Here is a 15,900-nt window from a genome sequence, read left to right as displayed (position 1 = left end):
TGGGAAATTTTGCGCAGGATTTAAAATAAAGCGTAACCTAAAATTCAACAGGGCAGTATTACTCACAGAAATATGAAATAATGCTCTGGAATAATGTAAACAAATGAGCAACTAACAGAAAGCCCATAAACATGTCACTTCTTTCATCAACAGTTTCAAGTTTCTGTAGTTTGCTCTCATTTTACTTGGCAGTTTAAAAGATAATTAAGTGTCTGCTTCCCAGCAGCGGACTTTGCTTTGTAATTAAAGTTGTGACATTTTGATCTATATAATGGATGGATCATTTTCATCCGATCATGAAGAGCTTGCACTAAGGACAAGTTTGGGATTTGCCAAATATTTTTCCGTAGAGCATAAGAGCCAGACAACAAAACCCTGTGTCGTATGCTTGTTTCACCTCCTTCAAAGATGAAAGATCCTCTGTGTTGCCTCAGCAGACACAGGAAATGAACTCTATAGAAGTCTCAAGGAACCCCAGCCGCCAGATAACAAACAGGCTCAGCTGACGAAAAGAGAGTCTTGTCATGTCTGCCTCAGATATCTGTGGTTGGAAACTTGAAAGTGGCAACTGTTTCTCACTCTCTGACTGCTGCGCGTCTGCGGATCTGTGTGTTTAGGGTCTTGTGGGAATAAGTGTACAGACAGGGTGTAGCTGTAGTTGCATTCTTGAGGATAAATCTTGAAAAAAAAAAAAAAAGACATCTCTACATCATTCTGTTGCGCTTACCAGAATGAAAGCAATTCACATGAGGGGTTAAAGGACCAGATCTCTTTGGCAGAATCTCAGTACAAGAAGTAAACATTGCAGAAAGATTAAGATTCCCCACTATTCCCAGGGGGTTACTAGTTCATCTTTGTTTGCAGCACATTTTTATCTGTGCGAAAAAATGTTCAGTTTTGCTGTAAAACATGCATCAGGCTGTGTGTTTTGAGTGACAATGACTTCAAATGATCTCACAAATTCCTATTAAGATGTGTTTGACTTTGGCTCATGGCCGTGTGTACTGTAGGTCCTTGAAAAGCTCTTTTATTGATTGCTTTATGCACATCATATATCATAATAGAAAGGAGGAACTGCATTCATTTAACTTTTATTGACAACATTTAAAATTGATAAACATGCACGTAACGCGTAGCCATGGAAATCCCACTTTGTACACTTTTTATAAACTTATTTCTACCTTGAAAAAATGCCGCAAATTTTGAGAAACGTGTCTCTGATGATTTCCCACAGTGCCAGGCGCCGTTCCTCTGGAGTCCATTCAGGGCAGCGCCTATGAGGAGAAGATCATCCTGAAGTGGAGAGAGCCTGCGCAGACCTACGGGATCATCACTCAGTATGAGGTACAACAAACCCCAGGGTTAAAAAAATGTTGAGAGGTTTTAGAGTAGTAAATAGGCCTACTTCCAGTATTAAGCCGTGTTTTCTCCACACTTCTCTGTGGATTGTTTGCATTTCTGTGGGATTCTTTGAGTCTGTTTTTCCACAGCTGTGATGGGCAGTAGTGTACAGCGCTGCCAGAGAAATGTTCACATTGATTTTTTTTATCATGTTTTCTTGAGTTTGGGATTGGGAATTAGGTGCATCTGCTAGCCAGTTGACAGTCCACAAAAAACATGGTACAGTATTTCGTGAAGTGAGTCAAACCAGGCACATCCTAGTAAATCAGCCTTTTTTTTTTTTTTTTTTAGGAAAACATGTACTACAAAACTGATTAAAATAAGATTGATCTAAGTCACCATGGAAACCTAATTTTTCAAGTCAGCTTGGACCTGATCAGGCTAATTTTCAGGCATAGGTTCAACTCAGGCATAACAAGTGTTATTTCTATACTCTATTTCTGTGTTATCTATTTTTTTTCTATTATTGTGAAACTAGAAGGGCGCTTGCAGAGTGCAGACCTTTGCCAAGGCCACTAGTCCAGTCTGCTCTGATATGCAAACGTGCAGCCACAACCACTATAAATGTGTGGATACGTTTCCAAAACTATCACCATTATATCAAAATACAGTTGTGCCTCGCTGAAGCCTCATCATCTCAGCTGTGCATTTATGATGTATTTCTAAGTTGGAAATATTTCATATACTTAATGATTTTCCTAAAAACAAACAAGCAAACAAAAACAAAACAATGTATAGACTCATGTAAACATAAAAATCAACACCAAGGCCATGAATTGTGTGTTGGCGACTGTATCTGCAGAAGCTGTGCTCTCTGCCTGTATTTTCTTATTATTTTGCTCTTATGTGATAATCACTGTACTTGTATTTACACAAACTCTGGTTTTGAATGGAGGTGTGGGCGTGTTTATTTTGACTGCAACCACTGTAACAATCAGAAATAATCTCTTTTTTTCTGATTCACTGCTTATTCACTCTCTCTTGTTCTTTGAGCTGCGGAGGAGGGGCCAACTTTGAATGATGTATTTACAAACAGTGCTGCAACACTGCAACACTTTATTATTATGTACGTTTGTACAAATATCGAATGCTAAGACTGAAGTTGCATCATGAACGTGGTAGCTTGTAGCTTGTTGGTTTTGACATCCTGTGATTTAGAGTCACTCCAAAATTAAAGGGATTCATCTTTGCCCATACTACACCCTTCCACAAAGTTTCATGAGAACTGGGCCAGTACTTTTTTCTGTAATCCTGCTGGCAAACAGACAAACCAACCAATGAACAGAATGAACTGAAAACAAAACCGTCTTGGCGGAGGTAACATGTCCTCTTGATGTACAAATAAATGACTGTGATAAGCTTTTTTTTTTTAAGTTTCATTTTCACATTCAATCTTGGACATGTTAGCCAACCCCTAACACTCCTGATAAAGATAAATAACTCATTTACTGACTGGACTAGAATCTTACAGTTATAAGGGGAGCAACCTGAGCTGACAGCAGGATTCAGCTGGTGATGTTCAATTATTTATTAGGCCGTCTGATCTCCAATTTATAGTTGTGGAATGGCTTAAACCTGAATCAATGTGTTAGGTTCATTCAAGCCAGGGCTTTCACAATAGGCTCAGTTTTTTTGCCTCTTATGAAGTACCGTCCAAGTACTTTTCTCTGTTGTTAATTGTTTTATTTGGATAGAATCAACTTCAAACTGCCGTCATCTTCTGTCCTTCGACACGTGTGCGACCTCTAAAGAAAACACAATCCCTGAAACACACCTCGAACGCATATCACGATTCAGCTCTGAGCAAATGTTGACATAAGGCTCCACACAGCCCCTGCCAACCTTGTCCAGGAGCTGCTTTGAGTCTTGAATAATAGAAACAGTCTCCACACGCACACGCACATACACACACACACACGATATATGTACACATTGATCTTAACCAGCTTAAGGTGGAAGTAATCCTGCAGCCTTTCCCACAGATTGATTCTCCTCTGTTGATTCTCCCTCTTGTCGCCACTTGCTCACGCTTGATATTTTGACTAGGTTAGCAATCATTGACAGGGCTGTTTCTCATACGTGGAGAGCAGATTGAATAGTAAAAGCGATGCAATCAGGGTCGTTGTATAGGTCGCTCCATCTGCTGCCACGCCATCAGGTGACTGAAGTGAATGAAATATGAAATAGATATTCTCGTAGCGGCACAGAGGCGTTTCAATCAAAGCTGGAAAGTCCTAAAGAATCATAGTGAGGCCCTGTTTATTCAAGTGTGTGTAGTGCAGTGTTGTGTTCTGTGCACTTAGAGGTGCTGGCAGAGTGCAGGAAAACAATGTCCATAAAAACGGTAGCTTTGCCGCACACTTAATCACTTTTAGAGCAACATGTTTCAGTTGTTTGTCTTTTTAAAATTTCATAGTACAAGTAAAAGCATTCAGAGTAAATGGTGTGGTTTGCATTGCCACTTTTCAAATTCACTCATATTTACGCTGAGGCAAATGTGTTTCACTTATAAAATACCCACTCCGGGCTATTATATTCATGTGCTGCAGCAATTACTCCTCTCTGTCTCTGTCTGGAAAGCCTCAACAGTATAGTAATGTGGTTTTAATATACAGTAAAGAATCATTAGAGTTTTCCCAGCACCATCTATAATCGCCGGTCTTGTTTTAGAGTATTAATATTCATCTTAATCAGGGTGACAGATGAGGAAAGTCTAGTCAAGCCGGCAGCTCGCTCCAGGTGTGTTCCCCTCAAACTGCTGCAGTTTGACTGACTCTCTGGTTTAAGAAAGTAACCCACAATGTATTCTGCCGGTATTCCCCAGAAGTTGTCTCTTACAAGTCAGGACCTTGCTTTGATTTGACATTATCAAAGGACTCAAAGTGAAATACGTCTGACAAGACCTGATATCAAAGAGATTTCAGCTCCATTTCTTTTTGACCAAGACTCTGTGAATGCCATCTTATTGGTTACTTTACAGACAGACATGAGAGGGCATCTCTTTAAAAGATGTGCAGCAGATTATCCAGTTATTCCTCATTCATCAGCTGGATTTAGCAGCACTGATTAGTTGTGAAGTAGCAGTTTGTTTATGATGGCAATGCTGTGGTTAGTAAAAGTTGTGCATCCCATTACCTTTTAGGGAATTAACCACTATTTAAAAAGTAGCATTTTCAGAAAACTGAAAGTACTATTAAAGTGGTAGGTTGTTTTTTTTTAAGTGGGGTTACAAGAGGTACTTATCAGTAGTCATTGTATTACTTGCAGTAGATGGCGGTTGGCAAGCCCTCAGTTTGGAGAGGCAACAGTAATACCAGTGTAGGAAGCTAAGAAAAGTACTGCAGTAAAACAGATGTTAGCCACTAAAAAGTAGGCCAACCTAAAAAACATAAATGTCAGTTTAAGTTTATGCTATATTTATAAAGTTTTCTCCGATTTACCTTGCCGTCAGACAAGAAAAACGTCAGGAAAACCAAACTCTCCAAAACAACCAGACTCCTTTGGCAAAATCAGTCATTTTACCTTGCAGAGCACAGGAATTGCTGGTCTACTGCTGCCTCAATTGGTTAGTTTGTGTGTGTTATTGTGTGATTCTGGTGTTTTAATAGGTTAGTTCAGACTCACCAAAGTCACACAATAACACAAAAGCTGACAGATTAAGTGGATGGTAGACCAGCATCTCACATGTTCTTCAAGGTAAAATGAGTGATTTTGCCAGCAGAGTCTGGTTGCTTTAGAGAGAGTAATATATTGCTTATATAATGGTGGTTTCCTGTTGGAAAACACTGGTGTCAACCAGTGTGTCGACCAAAATAACCCAGTACCAAGTAGTATTGAAACTTCTTCAGTCACATGATACCTGCATGCGATCTCTTTTGTATACATATATAGAAGAAAAAGACAATCACTGTAAGCATTCTTAAATTTAATGTGGCATGCGATTGGCCCACTGCTGCAGCAGCTATAACCCACACAGTCTGTGGTGTGGTGAAGTCAAGAGAGCTGTATTTGACGAAGCCAGCAGTTAAGCTTGCTGAGATGTCACAAAAACGTTATAAATGTAGAAATGTGGACGGATTATATCCTGAATGCTTCTATTCACATGATGGGTATCAAATGAAATACTAGCAGTAAAAATAAAAGAAAAGTAGTAAATAAATAAAGGTGTCAAACAATGTACTTTTTAAATGATGCCCAGCTCTACTTACCATGGATAAGTACCTCATATATCCGCACTTCGAATAAGCTAAGCTATTCCTTTTAAGTAATGCTATTTCCCCAAAAGCCACAATTCTTATAAAACACGCAGCCTTTTTAAATTACGTAAGTTTAGATAATTAATATTGACTGTAGGTTTGCCTCTGAAGGTTAACAGTCTTCTTCAAATGAAAATGTTAAGCCAGAGTTTAAGAGGGGTTTCTGTTCCACTCCTTCGAGGGTGAATATACAACATCTTTCATGAGCGTTATTCAGCTTTTTTTCATTATTTTATGAATAAAGGTGTATGGGATTATAGGGGCATTTATATTTTATGTATTTTTAATGAATTTGACATTTACCTCCCTCATATAGAAAAATGTAAACCAATGCAATTTAAAAAGCTTAATATACCAGACGGAGTAATAATTACAAGCAAGCCCAGATGAATTTGCTCAAATATTCTCTATTATTTTTCCCATCAGTTCCATTATAATTGTAAAAACCTGTCCATGTGCCCAGTGTTGACAAGTAATTTCAAATTACTTTCCCTGAAACATTATGATATAGGATTTGGCATCACAGACTCATTTCACAGACAAAGACTAAATGAGAAGGCCTCGAAGCATTTCAAAACTTGATGGACACAAATTATGCAGCACTCCTAACTCCCTTTGTGTTCCTTAATTGGAATTATAATGGAGTTTTTCCTTTACGAGCAGAGGCATTTTCTTAAAGTGGGACTTTACAGTTATTCAAAATGGATATTAGCAAAAACACTCACCTTAATGCTTCCCTCCAGAGCTGCCTGTGTTTATTAATGGAGGATGAATACATTAAGTATATTTCCTCTCTCCTTGAAACCACAAGCCTGCATCAGCTTTGGTTTGAAAAACATTATGTACCTGCTTTTACAGTAGAATCCTAACACTGTTAGGAGGCTGTTTCTCTCCATAGACCTTTTGTGCCCCACTCATTTTGGAAATGGCAGTATAAAGCCTTGTTGACATAAAATCAGAGGCTCGCACATGAAGTTAGACCTTCTTTTATCAACCTCTGTACTTACCGAGAAGCACAGAGGAGACAGAGAAACCAATTTATACCTTTTTTTTTTTATTGTTTTTTGGTCTACAGTACATTATGCAAGGTTTATCCAATATTTTGTTAGATCCTATCATGTTATTGTTACACAACATTATGTGGTCTTAGTTAATATCTTTCTAGCAAATTGTTATGTAACAACCTTAACAGTCTATAGCCATGCTTGTAGTTCAGTGACGATAATATAATAATAATATCATGCTCACAGTCACAATACTGTTGTCAAGCAAGTATAATGTTCATCATGTTCGCTATCTAAATTTAGCATGTAAGCATGTTAAAGTTTGATAATTAGCATTAAACATTAGAGCTGCTGCCGATTAAAGATTTTCATAGTCACCCATTAGCCATTTGTTGACTAGTCATCACACGTTTATATTAATTTAATTATTTAGCAAGCAGGCTAGATCATGATGTGAAACTGGCTCTTTATAGCATCAAATAACTAATTAAAACCAAACGTGTTAGAAAAACCTTGCCTGAACCTGAGCATTCATGACCCTGTAATAAATTAAGGTCTATCAGTGATCCAACACAGTAGCCAGACATTGCTTGTATTGAATTACCTGGTTGTTAAGCTGAATGTTGTCTGAAAATAATCAACCTGTTAATAGCAAACTGTTTGATCTAAGCTAGGCTGAGACACGACTGTCTGACGCTGCATGACTGCAACCTGCTAAAGCAGCCTCCCACTCGGTCTAGCAATCCATCAGTAGTAACTGTCACCGGCATCATTAAGCTATTTACCACACAGACAGTGAATTATTCATGTATCTTATGTGCCTCAAATATTAGTGTGAAAGCCTTGATTATTAATACAGTTATTTCTAGTTTCTTATTTTGTATAATTTAAATGACAGAACCTTAAGCATAAGTCATCAAAAAGGAACTGCCAAAATAAAGAATTACCATTTTTTAGAGGCTCATAAATTACTGCTCTCCTTTTGGGATCCTTCTCCTTTCCAAGAAGGATGGGATCTGGATTCATATGTTTATTCATTTTTTACAACCTGCTACACAACAGATTATGGGCACATGAAAGCATGATTCTTTACCCCAGAAGTGGGCACGGCGTTGATGTTTAGTGCTTGATGATGTGATGCCGGTCTGATTGATGTATTAGTTTTGCAATTTTAAATATGCAGACATTATTTTATATGCTTTTATCTCCTCATGCCTGGATACTGTAACAACCTTTTTATATATTTTAAATAGAAAAACTGCAGACGGGTTACAGAGAGTACAGAACTCAGCTGCTAGGGTTTTAATCAGAGTAAACAGGTTTAAACATAAAACCCTGGTTTTAGCTTCTTCACACTGGCTTCCAGCACGTTCCGGACTGATTTTAAGGGACTTTTAATTACATACAAGGCACTAAATGGCCTGACTCCTCAGTTTATGTCTGATCTTTTATCCCCATACGACCCTGCTTGCACCTTGAGATCCTCTGGCAGAGGCCCTTTTTGTGTTCCAGACTCGCGGCTGAAGAATAAGAGGGACAGAGTTTTTGCAATAAGAGCTCCCAAATTCTGGAACAGCCTGCTGGAGGAAATATGGCAGGCTGAGCCATTGTCTTCTTTTAAATCTAAGATCAAAATGTTATCATACTGCCTTTCTGATTGTATCTGATTTTAATTTTATTCTGATTATGGTTTTTGCCATTTTAAACTTGTTTTACATGTTTTTTTAAATTATTTTTATGCTTATATTGCTGTTTTTTTATGTGTTCTTTGTTTGCTATGAAGCACTTTAACTAACTTTTTTACTAGCAAAGTTATTACAGTTCATCCTATGGGAAACGCGAATGTCTGTATCAAATTTTATGGCGATCCATCCAAAGACTGCCTAGACATTTCACTCAAAATCACATGTAAGAATCATCCTCGCTGTTTTTTTGGGTTTTTTTTTTTTAACACAATTGAAAAGTGTTTTCTGATGCAATGTATCTGTGGTACACACTTCATCACATTAAACACTGTTTTGCATATAATCGTCCATGTATTTTCCATGTGATAATTAATATTGATAAAGGATCAAATATTCTTTATAAAATTGTGAGCCATTTTGTTCAGTCCTAATTACTCCAGAGCTATTGTAGTGGAATCCATTCACTTGTACAGTTATACCTAATTAAGCTGGTTATTCAGAAGCATGCGTACAAAGAGGTACAACATAAGACTGTGTTCAAATTTCTTTGTGGTTTTCAATATTACTGAGTAGTGAAGAGGGGAAGGAGATAGAAAAAATGGGATAAGTCTCACCACCATGAGTGGGATAGAAAACCTCTACACAGCGAGTGCAGTAAATGCTTTAGCTTGCCGAGCCACTTGGATGCCTCCAACATAAAACGTTTTCACTGAATGAATACAAATCCTCCCCAGCCAAAGAGAGCAGAGCGTGGACTACCAGAGGCCACTATGAGAATATTCATTTTCTTCCTTCCTAGATCTCCTACAAGGCGGTGAGCTCTTTTGACCCTGAACTCGACCTCTCCAACCAGAGTGGGAAGGTAGTGAAGCTGGGCAATGAGACCACCCACATGTTCACAGGCCTCTACCCGGGCTCTACGTACTCCTTCACCCTGCGCGCTAGCACAGCCAAGGGCTACGGCCCCCCTATCATCACCCAGTTCACCACCAAGATTTCAGGTCAGTGGGGTCAACAGCAAGGCCAGTTAATGTGTGGATGGTGTTGAATAAGTAGTGTACCACTTATTGCCACTGGAGGTCTTTATGTCCAAATGTGTGAATGGAAAATCATAACTCAACTAAAGTTAGATTGCACTGATATTCTTTTGTCTGCAAGGTTTTGGTCAACAGATTTAAATGATATTAGGTTGGGTTGTTACATTACATTTAACAGAAATGCCTAATTGGCCAAAGACAAATTGTCCTCCCTTATGGTCATCATCTAAATCAATCCCAGTTTTTATTAGGGGGATAGTTTGGATTATTTGAAGTGGGATTTTATGAGGTACTTATTTTCGGTCAATGTGTTACCATAGTAGCAGAGGGGCACCAGGACTGAAGCTAAATGATGTACTCCTGTGGACAGGGTTAGGACGAAAAGGTATTTTAGCCACCTGAAAAAAGGTCCACCTAAAGAAATCTATATTATTGTAAGTGTGCACTATATTTCTAATATTCTCACCACTTTGCATTACTATCAGACAGCCTTTTTTGACAGAAAACTGCTCTGTATAAGCCAAATATTACTTTTTCCAAACCAACCAAACTCCATAGATGAAATCAGTAATAGTACCTCACAGAACAGAGGAGTTGGTTGTCTACCAGTTCCTTGTTTGTGTTATTGGGTTCTTTCTGAGAATCCAAACTAACCCTGTAAAACACTGATAACTGACCAACAACTCTCATGTTCTGTGAGGTAAAATTACACATTTTGCCAGTGGAGTTTGGTTGGTTTGGAGAGAGCCATATTTGGCTTATATAATGGCAGTTTCCCATTGGAAAAGGCTGTCTGTAACATAAAGCAATGAAAATATTCTGAATATAACTTACAGTTAAACTGATATTGATTTTTCTGGGTGGCGTAAGTATGTTTTTGCTGCTGTCCCTAGCAGAACAATGCTTAGCTGGGACTCCTGCTGCTTCTTCAAACTAGGGTTATTATAGTTTATATGTAGTTTACAGTATACAGTGGGTTTGCTCCTTTGACCTCCATCTGCTAATAACCTGACTATGGATAAGTATCTCATACAACCACGCTTTATATAATCTGAACTATGCCTTTAATTCAAACGGGGACTGATTTGAGGCTGGTTGGCATTTTTTCTTGCTGTCTACATCTTCTTAGTCTGATTCCTGTTCACTATTCTGAAGACTTTATATCAGCCAGACTCTATGTGGCAACAGCAAATGTTTCACTCCTCTGTTGTTGCTCCCTTTGATGATTAAATTATGTAGCTGTAAAGGCAAATGGCAGTAAGAGCTCAGTATAAAAGAGAGAAAACTCTTTGCTTTTTTCTCTATTTACTGCCGAGCTGAATGACTCAATGTACAAGATGACTGGATGTTGACCAAAACTGAACTGTGTTGAACTTTGCTTTGCAGTAGTAGTAAAACCACTCTCTCTTTGGTTTTCTCCTCAGCTCCTTCCATGCCGGCGTACGACCAGGAGACCTCTCTGAACCAAACTGACAGCACGGTCACTGTGCTGCTTAAACCTGCCCAGAGCAGAGGTGCCCCTGTGAGGTAGGGACTGACACACAGCAGAGCAGAGCAGAGCACAGATTAAAAACAACAAAACAGCATATTAAAACACCAGGAACCACCATCAGCAACAAAAAAAATATCAAAGAGCTTGTGTTTATCAATACCCCACCGTGAAGGAACATTGCCAGGGAATTCAGTACCTTACTGTACATATCTCATTTTCAGAGCTTTATTTGTTTGTGGATTTTGATCCTGTGAAAAAAGAAGCACAGGCTTTGAAGATGAGAACACAAAAAAACCCGGTGCAGCCAAGGCTAGCTTCAGGATCTCTTCCCTTTACATGTCTTTTATGTACCGGGCTGCCCACCACGAGCCACCACGGGCTTCTGGGGAGCGAAGGAATTCTGCCTGCTTGATGCTGCATTTATTAGTGATTCATGAGGGAAGCAGTGTAGCTGTTCTGTTTAAATGCCAAGTTGTCGGGCAAAAGTTATCGCTTTGGTTCACCCAAGGCCACTACGGGCTTCTGGCTGCTTCCTTGATCATCTTTTTGTTAGTGTTGGTTGTTGAGCGATACCACTGTTTAATTAATGCAGCATTAACAGTTTTAAAGTAAGCAGCCTTCACTGAAACTATTCTTTTCTTCAGGTCTTTTCCTTGACTACCAAAGTTACTCACTCAGATCTAGTTTTATTGCAATTTAAGTGTTTGCTTTAATGGTTTGTGTGTGTATTACATTTTGTAATATGTGATACCAACATAGAGTTAGTTACGCTAGTTAGTTATTAGGAATATTAGGAATGAGGTAAGGGATAAAGGTACTTTACTTGCTTGACAATTTAGACTATTCTGTATTTTAAATTCTGTTTTTGCCTAACGATGTTTTCCTAAATTGATGATGTGTTGGAGTTCACAGTAAGTGTCTACTCATATATAAAGAATATTTTTGGAAATGTGCTAATTTGCCGTTATTTTAAGGGTTAGATTAGAAGCCTGATAAAACAGTATCCGTCTGTTAAAGCTGCTACAAAGAATTTTCATATTTTGCTGATTTTTAAGGCCCTTTTGGACAAAAACATTAGTGTTCACACAGCAATAACAACAGAATGTAATATCAAAAATAAAATTATCTACAGAAAAATCTCCTCTTATTTCTTTATAATTGGCTAAACTGTGGGGAAATGTAAACATAGGCTTCTTCGGTCTGTGTGCAGTAATTTGTTGTCTTTTTTCAAGGAGAATCTGACCCAGTGACACTCATTAAGAATAATTATGTAGAAATGGCTGATCTTCTCACTGATGGTCTTGTTTGCTTAAGTAGGTCATACTGCGGTGTTGGTATTTTTTCATAAACAGTTAAAAATGTCCACCTCCAGTCATATTTTTAACATTAAGTAATAAATTGTCTGATACCTTGTTAAAATGTCTTACATTCAGCTCTAAAAACTTTCCTTTATTTAGTATTCAATGATTTATGAATATGCAAATAGTCTCCGCCCTCTTCACACGTCCAGTCCTCTACATTTAAAATACTGCACCTGGTTTCTCCTCTGTTTTGCAAGCTCATCTCGTTAACAGCTAAACCCGGCTTCTCCTGTGGGCTGGGCATCACCAGTAATGATATTTGTAGTACCACCACCTCAGTTAATGGGATTGGTTCCTTAGGTTTATGATGTCATAAACCTAAGACTGACTGAATCAGTTTTTTGAGACTGCCCTCGCTCACTGCAGTTTCAAAGCAAGAAATGCTCACATGTAGCATTCACTGCGGTATTTCGCTCCTGATATGCCTTGTAACACGTGGACATGTTAACAAGGTTAAAAATGTGATTTTCTATATAGGGGATCTTTAACTGTAAAGCTATAGCTGACTTAGCTTAGCCCTGGAAGCAGGGAGAAACAGTTAGTTTCCCGTAATATTTCCATCTTTGGTTGGGTGGTACAGAGTAAAAAAATATTTAATGAGAAAACCCTAGCTTAGTTTGGTTGACTTATGGACAAATAGAGTAGCTCCATGGCTGAATGCAAATATGCATATGTCCATTTGGGAGCGTATTCAGGTCTCCAGACTCACCATGAGTCTGTGTATACGTGTACCCTTCACAGACGTCTAGACAGGGGATGGTTTTACCCCAGAGGAAGAGCAAGGCGTTGCTCTGCAGCTGCTGGTGACCATAATGTACCCTGACATACATTGCATATCAACCGACAGAAGACAAAGAAACGAGAAAAAAAACAACTGCTTGACTTTAAGAATGTCAGTTGACTTAAGGGTCTCTGACTGATGATTTAAATCTTTAACTTTTGGGGAGCAGCCTTAGAATCAAACAAAGGATGATAAGCCGTTCAACATCCTTCTTAGGCCAACAGTGGGAGTTAGCAGAGCATAGTGAATTAACCATTACAATATTGAAGAAAAGCCTATTTTATGAATTGTGTTACAACAGTGTGTGCTTTCAGCCACCAGGACCCTGAGTGAGTGGGCTAACTCCTTCATATGAGGAGTGATAAACACTTGTGTCCGCTGTAAAACTCAATTTTACACTATCAACTCATCTGAGTCCTTTAAAGATTACAGCCCTGAGATCTTTAGTCAGGCTTGTCAGCTCATGTTTACCTTATGTGCAGCTGCCCAGATTAATGCCCCGGTGCCAAACGGAGAGGCCTGAGCAAGAAAGACAGAGTGATCGCTTTTTAATCTCCTCGCAGGTACAATTCAGAAGGCCTTACTCAGGCTGCCATTCTTTCACTGGGCTAATTACAAACCCCTAATTATAATTAACAGAGTGTCGTGAATCGGAGCCTCCATTAATTAGCATGCTGGGCTCCTCTTTTGTTTACTGTTCGAAGGCATTCTCACCTCGCCACCGGATGAAAGAGATCTGTCTGAGATTTAAAGTTTAGTTTGAGACCTGCTTCGTTCTATTCGGGTGAGCTGAGACTTAACTGTGCACTAATGTTTTGCAGCCTAAAAAAGGCGATCGTCGTCTAGTCTCAGCTTGTTTATTATGAAATGCAGAGAAAATAATGTGTTTTGATACAGACATTCAGTTTTAAGGATCATATATGTTTAATGAGACTCGTCCATTAAAAAAATTCATCACCATTCATCAGTGGAGTTCAGAAATCGGCGCAACTACACCTCCAAACTAATTGAGGTATCCTTTGATCAGAGCGCAGCCTCTCCACATCTAAACTTTGGGGGTTTTCAGGTATACATTTTTTTCCCCGCCTCCTCACTTCTCTTAAATCTCGCAGGACATAAAGGCCAGTAGGCTGCCTTCATGTGTGCGCCCGATGTCTCAAAAAAATCTGAATTGCAAAAGAATGAAGGTGGCGAAGGGCAGCAAACAGGAGAGATTATGATGCAGGCCTAAGACGAGATGCTGGCAGTGCTTTTGAAGGTGTTTTCCACCTCCACCTCAAGTGACATGCAATGCCTTTGAAAATCTAAGGTGACTGTGAAGTAGCTTCCATTCAGAGGAGTGCAGTTGGGCGGTCTGTTGGGATCTTCCATCTGGCCAATAATGATAAATGTAGTCATCTGAATTTCACAAGCTCAAAAAAAATAACAACATCTCAAATCTGTTTTGGGTTGGAGGGTTGAGATGCATGACTAAGTCACATTTTCAGTTAAAGCACATGTAAGGGATGTTGTGCAAAATGTTCCATGACCCTGAGGACCAGAAAGAGTCAGTGTAGTCAAAAACTTGAAAACATACCTGATCCACTCAGTAGAGGATGAAAGTAACTAAGTGCAAATACTTATTACTGTACTCAAGTAAAGTTGTCAAGTATCTCTGCTGTACTTAAATGTTTATTTTACTGATTTTTTTTTACCTTTTGCTCCCTACATTTTAACACAAATATCTGTGCTTTATGCTCCTATTTTTAAAACGGGCTCATTAGTTTAGTTTTAATGCATTTCAAGGATTCAAGGACATTTATTATCATGATACAACACAGAGTTATAAATGTACTTCCTTCATAATGTGACCTGATAATTGCACAAGACCCAGAATAAACTGATACCAGAGACTGTTCTACTACCAAATATATGGATTTTATTTACAGTGCATGAAATAAACGACTTGTCTCCACTAAAACAGATTGCAGCAAAAAGAGGTCTAAATGCCAGCCATAATAAAGCAGGGATGGAACAAACTGTACAGCTAGCACAAAAATCTAATTAAACTTTAAATGAACAAATAAAAAATGTGGGGCTAGACTGCTCCATCAGGGGGGCTGGTAGAGAATTATGCGGAAAAAGGGTGAAATTGTCACAAAATGTTTGCAAATTAAGAATAAAGCACCGCTACACACTTGTCGGTTTAAACCAAATCAAAACTGTTCAGCAACATTCAAATGTGCCTATTCACAGCAAGCTAGGGTGACTTAAACCACACACTGAGCACATGCAAGATGACTGCTCTCCCACTCAGTAACCTCCGTTAACACAGCAGACAAAACAACAAGAAAAATGACAGGAAATGGCCCATTCAATAATTAGTTAAAGGCACAGTGACTCTACTAGGTCAGTATACATAGGCAGAGGTGGAAGTAGAAAGTAACTAAGTACAAATAGGTTGTTACTGTACTTTACTCTTTACTCACAGTGTTTTATCACAAATGTACTTTCTATTCCTTACATGTTGAAAACAGGCCTTTGGTTTTAATGCATTTAAGGGAAATTATTGATTATTTTTATTTTGCATCCTTGTGCACTGCCTTCCCAGCATCAAGACCAATTTCACCTAAATGTTTGTGTCAATAACACATAAGAGGATTCCTTGGACTAGAAGAAAACAGCGTAACAAGACATAACCAGGCGTAACAAGACACAAATAATGTAACAGGAAATAACAAAATGAAAATGGCATAAATTATGTAAAAAGACATGAGACAAAAACCGCGTGAAAGATGTAACAAGACGAAAGAGAGAGGGAGACTTTGACTTTGAGGGAGACGGTTAGCTTTGCACAGGAACAGCTGGTAGAAATGTCCTTCAGAGGGCAACTTTGTACTTATA

At 38.6% G+C, this 15,900-nt stretch overlaps 1 protein-coding gene across 9 annotated transcripts in view; it reads left to right on the top strand.

The window, feature by feature from the left end:
- The window catches only part of LOC146317867 (receptor-type tyrosine-protein phosphatase mu), a 237,728-nt gene that overhangs the window by 126,155 nt on the left and 95,673 nt on the right, over nucleotides 1–15,900 (top strand). For all 9 annotated transcript variants that reach the window (XM_084733216.1, XM_084733221.1, XM_084733218.1 and 6 more), the window contains exons 9-11: nucleotides 1,235–1,344; nucleotides 9,146–9,347; nucleotides 10,808–10,910. In XM_084733216.1, coding sequence (XP_084589342.1) covers nucleotides 1,235–1,344; nucleotides 9,146–9,347; nucleotides 10,808–10,910 — 415 coding nt within the window. The remainder of the gene's footprint in view (nucleotides 1–1,234; nucleotides 1,345–9,145; nucleotides 9,348–10,807; nucleotides 10,911–15,900) is intronic.

This window comes from Lutjanus erythropterus, chromosome 12, assembly GCF_056507025.1.
Source record: "Lutjanus erythropterus isolate fLutEry1 chromosome 12, fLutEry1.hap2, whole genome shotgun sequence".
In the NCBI taxonomy this organism is placed as follows: domain Eukaryota; kingdom Metazoa; phylum Chordata; class Actinopteri; order Lutjaniformes; family Lutjanidae; genus Lutjanus; species Lutjanus erythropterus.
The sequence above is the reverse complement of the archived record's forward strand: the minus strand, read 5'-3'. Positions and strand labels throughout refer to the sequence as shown.